This window comes from Podarcis liolepis (genome assembly GCF_965112155.1).
Source record: "Podarcis liolepis genome assembly, chromosome: 1".
Taxonomy (NCBI): Eukaryota; Metazoa; Chordata; class Lepidosauria; order Squamata; family Lacertidae; genus Podarcis; species Podarcis liolepis.
In genome coordinates this window covers 132,148,635-132,166,676 of record NC_139554.1, presented here as the reverse complement: position 1 = coordinate 132,166,676, position 18,042 = coordinate 132,148,635, and the positions used below count along the sequence as shown (strand labels likewise).

Here is an 18,042-nt window from a genome sequence, read left to right as displayed (position 1 = left end):
AGCAATTTGAGATTTCATATAACTAAGCTGCTGGAAAATGCCTTGCTTTTATTATAACTTCTGTTGTTGCCCTAAAAATAGGGATTCCGCTACTGCAATTTGATACATTCAACAAGCATAGCTCCTTCTCAGAGAAGCAATTGTGTGGTAATATCTCCTTAGGATGCGTATTGGTCAGTATGCAGCAAAGTGCTTCTGCTAGAAGAAGGATTTTTTACTTGCGTAACCAAACTTCTCCATCTGCTTTCCCAACATTGTCCCCTGTCTCCCTTCCTTAAAGGCAGGGTAGGCTTATCAACTTTAAAATCTGGGGGAAAGAACATTCATATTTGGTTGCTCACCCGAAGCTTGCTTAAACTTCTTTTTGTAGTCTGTTTGGAACTTTAAAAATAGGGGAACTGTCAGGCCACGGTAAATGACTGGAGAGCTGTGTTCAGGTTGGTGCGTTAGAAGTTACGCAGACCTGCAATACAGTGTCTTATGTTTAGAAGAGGGGAAGGAAACCACCCATGGAATGTGTAAGCTTGCTAGTTTGACTGCATTTGTCTGCATTTGGGGAAACATTGGAGCAAATAATAGAAATAATTAAGCTGGCAACGTGTTGAAAAAATTTAAGGTGTGCAGATCTGTTTCACTGGGGATGGCCACAGTTAGATATCACCCTATGGACTGATGTAGGCCCAGTTACCATAGCCTAGTGATGTAAAATAAAGCCAAACACCAGCAATAGGAAAGAATAATACAACAAGGATATATGAGGAAGAAGCAATATAGGATGAAGTTTCCAGATTGGAACTGTGTGGAAAATCTCATACATTCCAAGGGGCTGTGAATTCAAGATACAATTAATATCACTTAGCAGACTGGATCATGGTGATTAATATAAACTTTTAAACACTGCTGAGTTGGGTAGATAATAACAAAACCAAGCTCAACAGTGTCAAATGTGAAAATGAGAAGAGGTAAAAAGGATATAATATAAATATAAGAATAAATATAAGAAGGGTGCTAAGAGGCCAGACAGTTGCTCCTCTCAGTAATTCAGATGCTACAATGGATAAGAAACTGTGCATGAATTAACAATGTGATGATGTGACCCCAAATATCAGTGCTTTTTAAAATTGTATTAACAAAAGCATTATTTCCAAGATTTTGGCAAGTAAGGATAGTGCTGTGGCTCTAGTAAGACTTAATGCAGGCTTTCATTCAATTCTGGTCAAAAGAATTCAAGGAGCTTGTTGACAAGAGACAAGTTATCAAGATTATGTGTTTCAGAAAATCAGGTTGAGAGGGAAAACTGAGAGAAATAGGCACATTTTGTTCAAATAAGATTACAATGGCAATATATTTGAGAATTATGGTCTAAAAGAAGTGGCAGATCACTTGCTTGCCCAAGTTTTTGCATCTTACCCCGTTAAAACAGAGCAAAAACCTTAAATTGCTATATGGTGATTTTAGAGCAGCTTTGCAGTAGAATAAACTGCTCAGGAAGGATGTTTGAGCTTCCTAGGTGATTTTAATAAAATGTTGGGTACTTCTTCCAGATATGAATTAGGTATATAATCATTTATTTTCGAACAGGAGTTGGACTAAATAATCCAATATCTTGTCTTATGAAAGATTGTGGGTCAGTTCAGATATTTAGAAATAATTTTCTTAGTGTGGTATGCCATCACTGATCTGGGAATGCAATGCACTCATGCAGCAACTTAATATCTAACCTGGTTTACCCTTGGATACAACTACACACTCTCAGACAGAAGCACTTTCCATGATTGTGGTGACAAAAGAATCTGCTGCTGCTATTATGAAAATTGTTTCCAGGATATCATAACTATTTCCATGCAGGAGCTGTTATTTATCAGGTTCTTTATGCAAGTGTTTTCCCGAAGATTAGCCCACAGCAAAACTTTTGAATGTCTGGTTTCACACTGAGAAGTTACCGGTATTTTAAAGTGTCCCCAGGGACTGAAGATAGAGCACCCATAGAGACCACTAGGAAAACCCCAAAAGATTTTAATTAAGCTTCAAATGTGTACAAGTATGTTTAAAGGTAAAGGTACCCCTGCCCATATGGGCCAGTCGTGTCCGACTCTAGGGTTGTGCGCCCATCTCACTTAAGAGGCCGGGGGCCAGCACTGTCCGGAGACACTTCCGGGTCACGTGGCCAGCGTGACGAAGCTGCTCTGGCGAACCTGCACCAGCGCAGCGCACGGAAACGCCGTTTACCTTCCCACTAGAAAGCGGTACCTATTTATCTACTTGCACTTAGGGGTGCTTTCAAACTGCTAGGTGGGCAGGAGCTGGGACCGAACGACGGGAGGTCACCCCGCCGCGGGGATTCGAACCGCTGATCAATCAATCGGCAAGCCCTAGGCGCTGAGGTTTTACCCACAGCGCCACCCTCGTCCCACAAGTATGTTTAGTTGTCATGAAATGCTAACATGACTAACTGGGGTGGTGGGGAGGAAAATTGGGGCTCAGGGAATGTAACGGAATGGCTTTAATACTAAATTACACTGTAACACTTTGATGCAGAACTCCAGTTCTTATCCTTTTAATTTATGTGTACAGTTGCACAAGTCAAGATTTCATAAGGAGCAAATAATTTTGCACTTAGTGAAATGTGTGAATTTCCTCCTTTCCTTGAGTCACAACATAAATACTTAACATTTACACATGGAACTGTGTTGTCCTTTGTTACTGAAGATAGAAACAACATCCTTTCTTTGTTTCTTTGGCAGTCAGTGCCAAGGATCAGAAAATACAGGACAGCTGAGCATTCCAGGCACAAAGCATCTGTTCTTGAGAATAAAATTGTGTGTGTGTGTGTGTGAGAGAGACCTACAGTTATTATTTAAACCAAGGCAAGAGCAATCCTTTGTCTTCAGAAATGTGTGAAAGGCAGGACTGGGGGAGGTTACATTAGTAGTCAAGACAATTTCTGAGCATGTAATGTGCCACAGCAAGATATAATTTTTGCAGAATACTTAAATAATGTGTAAGATAACGGGAAGGTATGTGACATGAAGTTCCTAGAACATCAGTGCTATCAAATACCACCACACATTGTTATCCATTGCTGTCTTGTGTAGGGCAACGTATGCTGTGAATCTTCTGCTTTGTAAATATAGTGTTGGGTGCTCTATCAGCAAGAGGTGTCACAATTAAAAAAACCAAAACTTTTAAAATGAGTTTATGCTGCACTGTTATTTTCAGATATTTGGAAATTGCATAATAGAGCTGCCAATTACCTTGCCATAGTCTCTGGTCAAACTGGTTTTGGAGCTTTTTATAATACAAATGCAGTACTCTTGGGCGGGGACCCGTTGTATAATTCCTATGAGGAGTAACACATACTCCACACTAGCTTGAAACACTTTTTATGATGTTTCTCCCCCCCCTCCCTTTAGTACATTCAGCAGTAATGCTTACCCTATATAGCTCTGTAAAAAAAAACCACAAAGAAAACTCCGCTTCCTTTCATGTCAATAAAATAGTCGTATGTGCTACCCTTATATATCAATAGAGTGGACATCAGTTTCAGCTTATTTTCTTTTTTAAGAGAAGAGAACAGGTTGTCATTTGGCTTATTCCTTATGTCGAACATGGCTCCGAAAACTATAGTTTGGTATGATATCTGAATTGGCAAGGTTTGGCTTGTGCTTTGATAGCAAACCAGAATCAGAAATCACGGTTTGTGCTAATTAGGGTTTATGGTCCTTAATTATGTTTGTATTGTTATAGTAATAGAAACAGGTTTTCTGTTACTTTAACAGTGAGAGAAGAAGCCTTGTCATTTCCTCCACAGAAATCATTGTGTGTATGCAGCCTAAATGTTTCTGCATTAGTCTCTTGTAGCAAAAACAATATTTTTTGGGCCCCTGAAAGCCTAACAAATGTATTCTGGCATAAGCTCTCAGGGGCCCAAGACTACTTCATTAGATGCATGAAGTGAAATCTTAGCTGAAGGTCTTTTTTCTAAATTTTGCACCTCATTGCCATTCAGTTCCTACCTTACATTATTCCCCATTTATATACCTGCCAACTATTCACATTATGTGGTTCCTGTCTGTGGGAATTGCAGGGCCCGGGGCCTCGCCACGCAAGACAGCTCCCCTTTTCCAGGGGGGCTGGATTGCAGGAGGGGTTCCAGGACCTCAGTTACCCAGCAGTGGACGGAGGAATGCTGCCCATGTCACTAGGATGCCCAGCCGCGTCACGCCCCCCAGCTAACCTATCATCTACTTTGGTGGATCTCCCAGCCCACTCACCCTCTTTCTTGCTTTGCTTGACTATGGCCTTGCTATGACTAATGTCGGTTGTCTGGTTGTGGGGCTGGGTAGGAATTTTTCCACTTGGCTCCAGCCATTTGGTTTTTGCCTACCTAGTAGCAATCGTCACAGCTTCGTAAGGTTAGGCATTGGGTAAGTGGGTGGCACTCTGGGTTAAACCACAGAGCCTAGGGCTTGCCGATCAGAAGGTTGGCGGTTCGAATCCCCTCAACTGGGTGAGCTCCCGTTGCTTGGTCTCTGCTCCTGCCAACCTAGCAGTTCGAAAGCATGTCAAAGTGCAAGTAGATAAATAGGTATGGCGGGAAGGTAAACAGCGTTTCCGTGCGCTGCTCTGGTTCGTCAGAAGCGGCTTAGTCATGCTGGCCACATGACCTGGAAGCTGTACGCCGGCTCCCTCGGCCAGTAAAGTGAGATGAGCGCCGCAACCCCAGAGTCGTCCGTGACTGGATCTTTTCCTTTAAGCCTTGTTATGGGAGGGGAGGCTGTTGCCTCCGCCTGCCCCTCTACGCTAAGGGTGTTCCATTAAAGGGATCTGGGGGTGTGGTTCCTGTCCGAAGCCTGGGCATGGGCTAGGGTCATGCCACAACCCCATTGGTGACCCTGGGGATGTTCTTAATTTAGGCTCCCACTATTGGTGGTTGACCCTTTCAGGACTTCCTGCAGGCGGGCAGGAGTCAGGATATAGTCTTGCTTCACCCAGTTGCCTAAGCCAAACTGCTCACATCTGTAACCAATAAAGTTGTGGGCTAATTTATCCCATTAACCCAACATATTTGTGCTTGTATGTTTATTTCTGTGGGAACTGTGGGCCCAGGGCCTCACCACGCAAATAGATTTCAAGGGCCACAAAATTCTTATTGTTTTTGCTGCAAGAGACTATGTATACACAGTGATTTTGGTAGAGCTGTTGGAAGGCCTTCCCTCTTTAATTGCTTTTATAGCCTACATGGTAGGTGAAAATTTATATGCAGATTCTTGTCTAGCATATATAAAAGTGAAAACTGAAGAATAGAATCAGCAGGTAGCTTTGCTAAAGAGGCTGAACTTTGTTGCTGAGTACAGTTCTAGTTCAAATCTGAGTTGACTCTATTTACTCTAGGTCATTAATGTCAAAATTATTTTGTGGAAAGAATATATATTGAAAGGCACAATGAACATATGAACTGTGATATTTGCTGTCAAAAATGCTACGTTAATGCTACTGTGTATTTCTTCCTTTACAGAAAGTTCACATATTTTTTCTTTGATGCTAGAAAGTGGCAAAATTTTGATTTAAAGCAAAAAAAAAATTTTTGCATTTGTGTATTTTCCCTTTCACTATTTTAATAAGGCAGTCACTTATGGATCATTATTATCCAGTCCCTTTGTTTTATGATACATTATTACACAATGCTTTGCTCAGGCATGGGAACCCAGTGAATATTTATCTATGAAAAATCTGGAAATGCACAAAATAGGCATTTTGCTTTGATTGATTCAACCAGTTTAAATTCTGTGCACTAGTTTAAGGACTTTAAATGCTTCTTTCATTCTGAAGAGTCTTTCTTTCTAATGAAATAATTATATAGGGTTGTTTTGATGAGGTATGGCCTAATTTCTGGAGTGTATCAAAAAGAAAAGTGGACAAAAATTCCTTTGAATTTCTGGGATCTTAAGACATTTTGATCTTTTAATATTCTAGCTCAAGGGAGATGTATGTTCAGTGGGAAGACTAATTATGATGATGATCTAAGATTTACTGATAATGTGGCCTGGGACTGAATGTATTCCTATTCATCCGGTTTCCCTTTCTGAATATTTAAAGCATCTTCATTTATGAATACCATAAAATGTACCAAGCTTGTGATGCTGCTGCTGCAGGCCACTTTTAAGTGCTTTTTTCTGCTGTAGTACTCAGTGTCACTTTGTTACTAATGGTTCTGCAAATAGGATTTTTGGATAAGTCTAATATATTTCTGATAATGTGTTCTAGTGTGAGAGGAAGAACTATGTTTCCATACACATAAATAGGAATTGCACTAGTATCCAGCGGCAGCTCCTAACAGGAAGTTGGATATTACTTTTAAAAATGCAAAGTTCTGAAGTACCAAAATTGCCAAGACATTTTGCTACCTGAGGCAATCTAGCCAACATACATAGTGCCCAAGCATGACTTGTCTGCACATGGAAGAAAAACTTACCAACACCTCTGTCTGTTTGCCCATTAATGATAACAAAATCAGCTACTTGAGGTGGCTACCTCACTCTTCCTAATGAAAGGGTCAGCCCTGAAAATGACTCTTCTAGGTTCTTCAACTATATTTTTGTCTTCTAGTTTTGTCAACGATCAGTGCCGCAATCTGGTTTGTAAACTTGCTTGTTTTTGTTTTCTTGTTTAGCTGCACAGAGTGAAGAGACGACATGTGCATTTAGGGACCAGTACCAAAATGATCATGGAATTAGCGAAAGTCGAATTTCTCAAGAGAATGGTACAGTTTTGTGTATGAAAGGCAACACCTGCTATGGTCTGTGGGAGAAAACACGCGAAGGAGAGATCCATCTTGTGAAACAAGGTAACATTCAACAATAATGGCATTCAGCAATAATGACAACAAACATAACTTAATCTATTTGTCACAAAGGTCTTAATATTCAGAGGCAGGTAGCAGTTTTTTTGTAAAACTTTTAAACATGTATCTTCTCATAAACCACAGAGCCTAGGGCTTGCCGATCAGAAGGTCGGCGGTTCGAATCCCTGCAACGGGGTGAGCTCCCGTTGTTCGGTCCCAGCTCCTGCCAACCTAGCAGTTCGAAAGCACGTCAAAGTGCAAGTAGATAAATAGGTACCACTCCAGCAGGATGGTAAACCGCATTTCCGTGCGCTGCTCTGGTTTTGCCAGAAGCGTCTTTGTCATGCTGGCCACATGACCCGGAAAAACTGTCTGCGGACAAACGCCGGCTCCCTTGGCCAGTAAAGTGAGATGAGCGCTGCAAACCCCAGAGTCGTCCGCGACTGGACCTAAAGTTAACCTTTACCTTAATACCTCCGCGAACGTCCGCCCTATCGACCGTCCATTTTGGCGAACATCCATGGCAAACCCAGAAGTACCGGAACGGGATACTTCCAGGTTTGCCACTCGCGCACATGCGCAGAGCGGCGCTTTGTCGAGCATCCCTTTCGTTGAGTGTCCAGGGCTCTGGAACGGATCCCCGACTCAAAACAAGGTACCACTGTACTGATCGCAAAGGAATCTACAAACAAATGTCCCTCATTTTGAAGAACAGCTGAGTGCAGACATAACTCTTCTCAGTTCTCTGCTGCCACAAAGGCCAGGGCTGTGCTTAATTTACAGGAGACTATATTTCATTTGAACATTAGGAGAAACTTATTGAACAGTTCAACAGTGGGATCAATTACTTAGAAGAGTGGTGAGTTCTCCCTCACTAGAGTTCTTCAAGCAAAGGTTGGCTAGCCATATATTGAAGATGCTCTAGTTCTGGGACTCTTGAATTGAGCAGGGGGTTGGACAGATGGTCTATGACACACCCTGAAAAAAGCTCTGATTCTCTTAATTGTATGACTCCTGACTCCTTCCCAGTTCATTGTTGCACCCCCCTCTCCTCCTCCAGCTAAAGCTAACTACAGTTCCATCTTCAGTGGTGTTAAGATGACCATAGTTATCAGCAAATTTGCAAAGCTGCTTCTATCCATTGTTGCAAATGGTGGTTAGCATTAATGTAAGTTAATGGTCGATGGTCAAATTGAAAAGGTGGGGAGGATACTCACTTGGGAAAGCCGTGTGCATGTCCATAGGGCATTCCCAATAGCTTAATCATTATTAGGCTTCTGGGCAACATTACAATTATGCCAAGCCACAATTTTTTCAAGCATACTTTATAGAAATTTTTAATGCATGGCAATCTAAAGTTTGATATGCTAGTGATTCATAGTATAAACTTAACAGAGCTGCTAAGTAGAAATAGATAAAACTGTACAAATTACCAGAAAGCAAAAACAAGGTCATAGTGCTTATGTTTAATGAAAATAGTAATAGGTAATAACAATGAATTAGAAGTGAGCATAGAGGATAGTCTCTAACATAACACTGAGCAGTCTTGGATAATAAGGATGATTAAATGAATAAGCCATACAAAAGAAGGAAGTTCCATTACTGATCATTAAGGGTCCCAGACTCTGAACTTCCATTTCGTGTTTTTTTAAAAAAATAAGTCTCTAGCCCTCTCAGAAGGAAAGTTATGAAGCAAAATACGTAATTAGACCCTAAAACTACATACAGTAATGAAAAAAAGAAGTTTTTTGGGAGCAGGGGACGGGAACATGCAAAAGTGGTATAAATACATGGTACCTCCCTTAAAAGCTGAAATGTTAGATGCAGGTTCATTAACTAAATCAAAGTGTGATATTTAAAGAACCAGCATAACCAGTAGTTGTTGGAAACATGAAGGCAAAATGCCAGGATAATGCAAACTCGCTTACACAGTTGGGAATGCTTCACTTGTGGTTTGTTTCAGAGGTCAACAGTTCAGGAGTCTTGATAAATTTTAGCCACACTGTTTTGCTCACTGTCTTAGCTCAGGAAGACTCACTGCATACTTAAATTGAATACTGTGCTCTGTCCACTTCCTGCATGCCAGACATGATGACCCCTGCAATTGTATGTGTAATCTGTTGGTCTGGTGTGGTAGAGAAATGAATCAAGAACATGTATTAGTTTCAAAGGGCTCCTGTCAGCCTCTGACTAACCCTTGAACACACACGAAGACACACACACACACACACACACACACACACACACACACCTCTGAAGTGGAATGAAAGGACTGGTATGCAGCTGATAATGTAAATGAATCACAAATCAGTAAACCAATGAAAAATTTGAAGACACTATGGTGCATTTGATATTTTGCCAGCACCAGGTTGTTACGGTCATAAGACTGTTTAGTTTTGGGACACAGACAGTGGTTACATTGTTGGAATGAAATATGTTTGTGTAGGCTTTTATCTGCTTTAATACAACTTTTCTTCCATGAAATTGAATCTGTTTTCAGCATTAAAGCATTAGTACAAAATGCACGTCTCAATAGTGAAATCCACCCACGTAAGAGAATGCAGTTAAATTGGCTAAAGAAAGTACATAGTCCAAGTCACATACAACCCATTTAAGAAAAGGAGCATATATTTAAAAACAGAGGATGAAAGAAAAATGTCCTAATGTCAAAAAGTCATGGAGCTGCAAAAGACCCTACCCATAGTCCCAGTAGGTGATACTTCTTTTAAGGAAAAGATTCAGAGCAGTGTGTCCCTGGTCTTAAAAGGCAGAGGGGTTTTTCTAGGTGAGAGACAATCTAATAAGAGCATGAAGTTGAGGAGCAAAACATGTAGAAAGTTTCACAAGCTAAATAAATAGCCAATAGAAATACTGCTATTTGATTTACAACCTTTTTTCCCCTCCAGGATGCTGGTCTCATATAGGAGACCCTGAAGACTGTCACTCTGAGGAGTGCATCGTCACAACCACCCCTTCCTTGGTTCAGAATGGGACATATCGTTTCTGCTGCTGCAGTTCCAACTTGTGCAATCTCAACTTCACAGAGAATTTTCCACCAGCAGACCCTACCGATGGAACGCCTTTCAGTGAGTCAGAGTGCTTCAGGCTGTGTGATAATCATGATTTAAGAGCAACTGAGAAAGCATTGCTACTAATAGACTCCACATGCAGTGCACTGATGAGAACTTAAAGATTGAAATTAACTTTGTTTTTCTATTAGTATGTAAGCTGTCTGTTGTATTATACAATGTTTCACCTTAAAAATAACTTAGGCTTCGCCTTTACAACATTGTGGCAATATTATTTTGCCATGGTCTTATTCCCCATGCAGAGGACCTATTTGGTCTTCCTCTTGCTTTGAAATAGCTCAAAATACCCTTTTTAGTCTTTTAACCTCTCTTGCAAGGTTGAGCTTGGTTCTGAGCTTTAGTCCTCCTGACCTTCTCCCTGAAAGTGTTGGCGTCTTTATATCCTTCCTTTGTGATTTGCTTCTTCCATTATCCATGCCCCTTTTAAATCTCAGCTCATCTAAAAGCTTCTTATGCAGCCACACTGGTTTCTTTAGATGCTTCCTACAGTACTTCTCTTCCTTGTTGGAATTGTTTAGATTATAACTTCAATATTTCACCTTCAAGAAACTCCCAGCCATCACTAACTCTTTGCATATTTCTAAAAATGAGATCTCACCCTGTAGTTCCTGGAGCTGGCACAGTGGTTTTTTTTTTTTAAAAAAAGCCCCCCCCCCCCTTCCACTCTAGCTTTGACTCTGCCCTGTGTGATTGTTAGGGTGGCTTTGGAGTACTTCAAACATGGGCATCTGTGAGGCTACTGCAAAGGAGAACACAAATCATAAACACAGCAGTACAGAATTGTACTAGGCATATGGAGGTTACCGTATTTTTCGCCCCATAGGGCGCACTTTTTCCCCTCCCAAAATGAAGGGGAAATGTGTGTGTGTGTCCTATGGGGCGAATGCAGGCTTTCGCTGAAGACTGGAGAGCGAGAGGCATCAGGAAGCTATCCGCAAGCCTTGCAAGCCCGGCAGGAGTTCCCGCGGGCTCACAAGGCTTGCCGGCAGCAGCCTGCAGCCTGAAGCACGGGGAGCCCTCCGGAGGGCTCCCCGTGCTTCGGGTGGGTGTCTGCAAGCCTTGTGCGCCCGGCGGGAGGTTCCGCCAGGCGCGCGAGGCTTGGGGCAGCAGCCTGCCACCCGAAGCACAGGGCGCCCTCCGGAGGGCGCCCCGTGCTTCGGGCAGGTGTGCGCAAGGCTTGGGGCGGCAGCTGCGGCTGGGGGGGGGAATAATTTTTTTTATTCATTCCCCCCCCAAAAAAAAACCGAGGTGCGTCCTATAGGGCGAAAAATACAGTACATTTTGCATTGCAATGTTGTTTTTCCTACTTCTGTTTAGCTATAATTATTCTGAGACTGGGATCACATGCTGATAGAAAATATCTGGAATGGCAGCACGACCCAAAGCTCTCTTTTACTTCCAGGCTAACGGGAGATAACTGCCTATATATTTACAATCATTTATTTGCTATCTATATCCATTGCCCAGCTTTAGATTTATTTTTTGAATTGCAACATTGGAAGACAATTTAGACATTGCTCTGGCTTGTGTGTAGATGTCAAAATACATATAGTCCTGGAAAACAAGTAATGCTCCTAATTAGCTGCAAATGCTGTATATTAACGTAAGAGCATATGTTTTCAGACATCAACACAGAATTTAAATTTGTGGTATTTAATATAACCTGCATATAACCATTAATATTGTGTAGAAGGGATTATGTTTTTATAGTGAGAGAGCCTTAAGGCAACATGGGAGGAAATAATGGAAATCTATTGTGTGGTATTTAAACAATGTGATTTCAGAAACTGGGATGTTTGACAGCAAGAAAGGAATATTGTTCAAAGTTCTATATGCATAGATTGAGGCTTCGCAAGAAACCACAAAGAGGATAAATTATTTGCAGTAAGAATCTGAAATGGTCTTCTTTGGGTTCATATTCCCTGTTGCTATTTCATCTCATTATTTTCATTATAATTTATATTGGAAGAAACTGATATTACTAACCAGTACTGAAGTGCAGGGCTAAACTGAACTTTCATCTTAAAAGAACAAAATAAATATTGCTCTCAATATCTGCTGGAAATTGATAGTTGTGGAGAGTTAAATGGTATACAAATCATGCAGTTTGGACTTACTAGTATTCCCTAATATTCCCTAACAGACAAATGCTGAGTTAGCATCCTGCAAGCCCCATACTGTAAGACTGTAAACCCCTCAGAACAATAATTAGGCCATATATGCATTGTTAATGCTTTGCAAGAGTGCTTTGCATACCAAGATAAAATTTCTAATTCTGGAGCAGAATTGTTTCTTTAATAGTTAGATGATTTATGATCAGTAGCTGTGCTTGAGAAGCAAAATGAACATACAGGTGCCTTAAGGTTGGAAGGCAGAAAGAATAGTAGGTGGGAGATAAGAGGGGGGTCACCATGGTACTGGTGTTTCATTAGCTGAAGAGCAGCATGCTACTCTGTTACTGCCAGTTTTGCCTCTCTTTGTCCCCGGCTTGAAAAGCGACTGTGCTGTGATCTGTTTTCCTATGTGTTTTCCCTTGCTCTACCCCTCCTGCCCTTTCCCTCTCTCACTTCCAGGCTGTGGGAAAGAAAGAAACTAACAGGTCCCCCTTTCTTTCTATTTTCCCTTCTAAACTTTCAGCATGCATTGTTGGATGCACTTGGAGTTTGTAAAAAAAAGTTTAAGGAAAGAAAGGGGGAAGTGTTGACTCCCTTTGTGCAGTGCTTGTTCGGTCTCTTCTCCTGTACTAGGTGGCAGCACGCAATTGATATTATTCTTTCCCCTTTTAAAAAAGCGCTAACAGAACAAGGTGAGGTCATGGTACACTGCAGATCAAAGTTGCTTTCATGTCCCCCATCTTATTTCCCTCTCCCTGCATGGCGTACAGAGACACTCCCAGAAAATGACATGGCCAGCATGATTGCAGCTTCGCTCAACTGCAGGCATGGCCAAACTTGGCCCTCCAGCTGTTTTGGGACTACAACTCCCATCATCCCTAGCTAACAGGACCAGTGGTCAGAGATGATGGGAATTGTAGTCCCAAAACAACTGGAGGGCCAAGCTTGGCCATCACTGCTCTACAGCATGCCTGTACGACAATATTGCATTGCTGTACTAAGAAATAAATAGACTGAAGGCGGGCATGTTCTCTTCCGGGCTGCCGTAGTATAAAATTTACTTCTCAACTTTTCTTCTGCTTCCATCACTGCAACTTCAAGTCAGGAAGGGGGAGTGTGTTTTGAGTAGATAGATCCTGGCAAAGAAGGCTTTTTGCTGAAGGAGAAAGCTAACAAAAGATAAGCAGAGGGCAGTTCAGAATTCTTCTCCAGCTTTTTATGCTTTATTTCAAGACAGAATAATTTCAGAATTTTAAAAGCTTGCCTGCAGTTTGAAGAAACTTTAAAAGTTCCCAAAGTTCATTTTGAAGTCCAAGCTTGGGGACTTTTGTTTGCTAGCATCTTGGCGAAAAACTACAATGTAAACCTTGTTTTAATGCATTGCTAGGGCCATTCAGAGATTCAGTGTGCCATCTGGAAACCAATTAATGCATTGCAATACCCATTCCCTGCTATTTTGTCTTGGTTTATCTCTTGTGGTACATTCTCTAGTTTGCCAGAAGTTCTAAATAAACATTAGTGTTGTAGTTAGTTTACTGATACCATCTTATGAATAGCTAAGGACTGACTGTATTTCACGCTACTACAATTTCCCAAAGTTATGGGTACTGGTGGATGAGTTGAAGCAGCAGCTCTGTAGACTTAAGACAGCCCTATTTCTGCCTCTGTTTACACCAGCCTAAAAAATTGTATATTTTTCTCTTAACGCAAAGATGGAATTCTAAAGGAAAGTTTCATACACTGATGGAAATTATGGCACTTGTCTGAGCCTGCTTCATGCTCACTGCATAGCTGGATTTTTAAAGGCTTATTCACATTGCACTGTAGCCAAACTAGTGTGCGATCTAAGTTAAGAAAACAGATTTTAATAAAATGTTTGGTATGAATTAAGGTGGTTCCAAATATTTTTCAGAATTTAAACTTGCAAACACAAGTTTAGCCGACAAATACTTCTGATTCACACATCACACATGAGGGTTTTAACACCATGTGGAATGTTAGTTAATATACCGAAATCATTGCCTTCATGGCTAAAGGATCCTTGAGATCTTTCTCCTCATTGTTATTACTTTATTAGGTTGTGGTCCTTCTCTGTTCTATTCCCTTAGGAATATACATAGGAATTCCCTGTTACTTGTTTGGTTACATTTTAAATGCAATATATCCATTTAAACTTCAGTTTACAGTGGGGGGGGGGACAATTTCCCCCTATTGCTCCAGTAGCACCTATCCTAGCATAATAGTTAAAAAGGAAACTTGCTGAGCTTTGTATGCTTTGTGTTTGTACGTACGTTGGAAATATGAATTTTAGCACTGGAGAAATGAATCTGCAATCTTCAAAGAACTAAGCCTGAAATTTTAATAATGAAAAAGCACAATTTGCATAAAATGTACATACCTGTTTAGTAAGCCAAGTTATGAATGAACCTAGTGTTCCCATATACAGCTACTTTATGTAAGTTGGCAAACAAGGCAGACAGGCTTGACTCTAGTTTCCCATTATGTCCAAACCAGGAAAGTATGGTTAACAGCTTGGGAGCACTCCAAAATATTAATTAAGCTGCAGTTTAAAGTTAGCTTAATATTGCAGCATGTTTCAAAGTTGTTAACTATCATTTCCTGGTTCAGGCGAAAAGGAAAACTATAGTCAAGGGAAAACGTACACAAAGGCAGGAGTCAAACAGTTGTGTATTGGGGGGAATATATCTGGTTAATAAGTTGAGATCTGATTGTCTAAATGCCACTGGTGTAGTACAGCTTTGCTCCAGAGGAAAGCTGCTTTTAACAGCTAAAGGAGCAGCTTGTGTCTGAATTGCTCAACTTTGGCATTAGTATGAGAGAGCAGCAAACTAGTCATCATCTCTAATTATGTTGCAGGCACTAACTTCACAGTACTCAGCAATCGTGCTCAACAAAGCATGCACAATTGTAGCTGATGTGCCAGCTAATAGAAGAATATCCCCTCCACCCCAGCAACAAGATGTCAGGCTTAAACTGCAGGTGGAAAATGTAGTATTACAGCAACAGAAGTACTAGCCCAAAGAATGACTCCTGTGTCCCTATCGTAATTGAGGAACACATGCACATTTTATGATGAAAAAAAATCCCCTGGAAAGGCCCCAAAAAGCATTTATTTACATTCTCCTGTCAATGACTTGAATTCATTACCTCTCCATAGCTTCCACAATTTGAACATTTTCAGCCCCCTAGAGATTATGCCTAACTAGTATTGTGTTGTACTATTCTTGGAATGCATCTTGTGTTTTTGCAAATAATATTTAAACATAAATAAAAGGCACATTGCTCAGTTGCTATAGAAACCAAGATCGTATTAGCAGGCTATGAGCCATTTTGTTCGCTGTGTTTTCTGTTAGCACTGGCTCAATGATGAGAAGTGAGATACTTGTTTTATGGTTCTTGGGTTTTTTAAGAATATGATTTTGGCTATTATTAGAAGATGAAAAAAATCTTTCAGATTGAGAATAAATGAATATTTGTATCAGACATTTTTAGGAATGCCTGGGTTCAATCAAGTTGTGCATTCCAATATTAATCCAACCAAGTCAATATTTAAAAAATTTACAGATTTATTAAATGTTATTTTAAGCCTTACCTGAAATAATATGTCTAGATTATTTGATATTCACATACCACCATTCCATAAAATTGGTAGGTTGTATAGCTGACATAATTTAAGCATAGTTTCATACAAGTTTTTATTTATTTGTATTATTCATACAAATAAACAATATTAGGTAGCAGGCGTCTTATATAGTTCAGTATGGAGAATGACCTGAAGGCTGTGGAAACTTCTGCACATACCGAATAGTCTTTAGGGCATTTTCCGTACTGAACCATATGCTATCAGGTTTAAGAGGTCTGCTACTTAATATCATTTATGTTTATGATTAATACAAATAAATACAAAATACTTGTATAAAACTATAATAAGAACCATGTGGAAAACACGGAAAGACTGTGAAAACTGTTCAGGTTATGAAAACCAGAGGCAGTTTTGCTTCATTCTTGTTTTGCAAGGCTAACAGTGTAACAGTTCATTTTTTTCTTTTCACTGTCACTAAATTGCTAAGCCACTATGTACATTTGGGCAGTTTAAGAAGTGCATCTGTTCAACGAAGCTAAAAATGCATGACCCGCAGTGAACAACTGAAACGGAATTTTCTTTGAAATGTTTCTTCAGGACACTAATAAAAACTTTTTAAGGAAGAGGTAAAATGATAGCTTCTAGATAAGTATTGTATGCTGCAAAAATACGGCATGCAGTTGTTGCATAAGAAAAGAACGTATGTCTAAGGGGTGCAATTGAAATATGATTCTTTTTCTTTTGTATGAAATAATGAATGCAAGTGTTCTTGCCTACGAGTTAAATGATTTGGGGGGCAGGCCAGCTCTCTCCCCCCCACCCCGTATTTCTCAGGGAAAGCGTAAATTCACTAATCCGTAGACTACCTTTCTGAGCGCGGCTGTGAAAAAAGGAGGGAGCCCCAGCAGTTGCATTGTATTGAAACCATCCTTTGCGGAAAACACAGCAGGGTTGTTCTTTCTTTGACACAGTAAAACCAGACAAAGGCTGAGTGTAGCAAGGAAGCAGACGGCACGCCTCCAGCCAGTGCCCCGGCCTGGCTCCAGGATTTGTAAACAGAAACATCCCAGGCTCCAATAAGGCAGACGGCGGCTCCCCGTCTGATCTGCATGCAGGAAGTGCCTGCTTGTACAAGTCTTGCCATCGCATATAAGCACCCATGAGCTGTTTAAATTTGCCAGAGCTGCCTTTCTGTGAACACGGGAGAAGCCAGGGTGTTTAAACTGCTTAGAGGAACACAGCATGCTTTATATGCAGCATACTTAAATGTGAGAGACCATGCAGTCACATGAAACGTTCAGAGGTGCATGGGCGTATGTATTTTAGTGGGGATCAAGCTTTATGTTTGGGGTGGAGGGCAGAAGAGAGTTATCTGCAATGCAATCGGTCAGCTAGTTAAATATTTTTATTTATTTGCTTGATTGTGGGGGCGGCTGCCCCCAACCCCCCCCCCTGACTACACCCATGCCAAGCCAGGGGGGGTTGGGGGCAACACACAAGGAATGTGTGTGTTTTCTCTTGGAGTATTAAAAAACCCACATGCATTCAGATTTTAAGGAAAGTTAACTTGATCAGGCAAACTACAGCTCAGCCTTTAAAATTCCAAATCTGTTGAGCAACTTACAACTACAGTGGTACCTCAGGTTAAGTACTTAATTCGTTCTGGAGGTTCGTTCTTAACCTGAAACTGTTCTTAACCTGAAGCATCACTTTAGCTAATGGGGCCTCCTGCTGCCGCCGCGCCGCCGGAGCACAATTTCTCTTCTCATCCTAAAGCAAAGTTCTTAACCTGAAGCACTACAGTGGTGCCTCGCAAGACGAAAATGATCCGTTCTGCGAGTCTCTTCGTCTAGCGGTTTTTTTGTCTTGCGAAGCAACCCTATTAGCGGCTTAGCGGATTAGTGCTATTAGCGGTTTAGCGGCTATTAAAGGCTTAGCGGCTTAGCGGCTAAAAGGCCATTAGCGGCTTAGAAAAAGGGGGGGAAGCGAAAAAAAAGGCAAGACTCACAAGACTTTTTCGTCTTGCGAAGCAAGCCCATAGGGAAATTCGTCTAGCGAAGCAACGCAAAAACGGAAAACCCTTTCGTCTCTAGCGGGTTTTCCGTCTTGCGAGGCATTCGTCTTGCGGGGCACCACTGTATTTCTGGGTTAGCGGAGTGTGTAACCTGAAGCGTATGTAACCTGAAGCATATGTAACCCAAGGTACCACTGTACAGCTCAGCCTTTAAAATTCCAAATCTGTTGAACAAAAGAAAACAACTTACAACAAAAGAGCAAAGTGTAGTACATTCAGTTCCTTAGTATAACAAATTACATAAATCTTATCAGCGTTTCAATCATGCATATAGAGGTGGTGTTTTTTTAAAAGTAGCAGGACTTGCAGATTTCCTT

General features: G+C 40.9%; 1 protein-coding gene across 6 annotated transcripts in view; it reads left to right on the top strand.

Annotated features, from left to right (window-relative positions):
- Positions 1–18,042, top strand: part of BMPR2 (bone morphogenetic protein receptor type 2) — an 84,572-nt gene that overhangs the window by 32,408 nt on the left and 34,122 nt on the right. For all 6 annotated transcript variants that reach the window (XM_083472710.1, XM_083472707.1, XM_083472705.1 and 3 more), the window contains exons 3-4: positions 6,674–6,847; positions 9,751–9,930. In XM_083472710.1, coding sequence (XP_083328836.1) covers positions 6,674–6,847; positions 9,751–9,930 — 354 coding nt within the window. The remainder of the gene's footprint in view (positions 1–6,673; positions 6,848–9,750; positions 9,931–18,042) is intronic.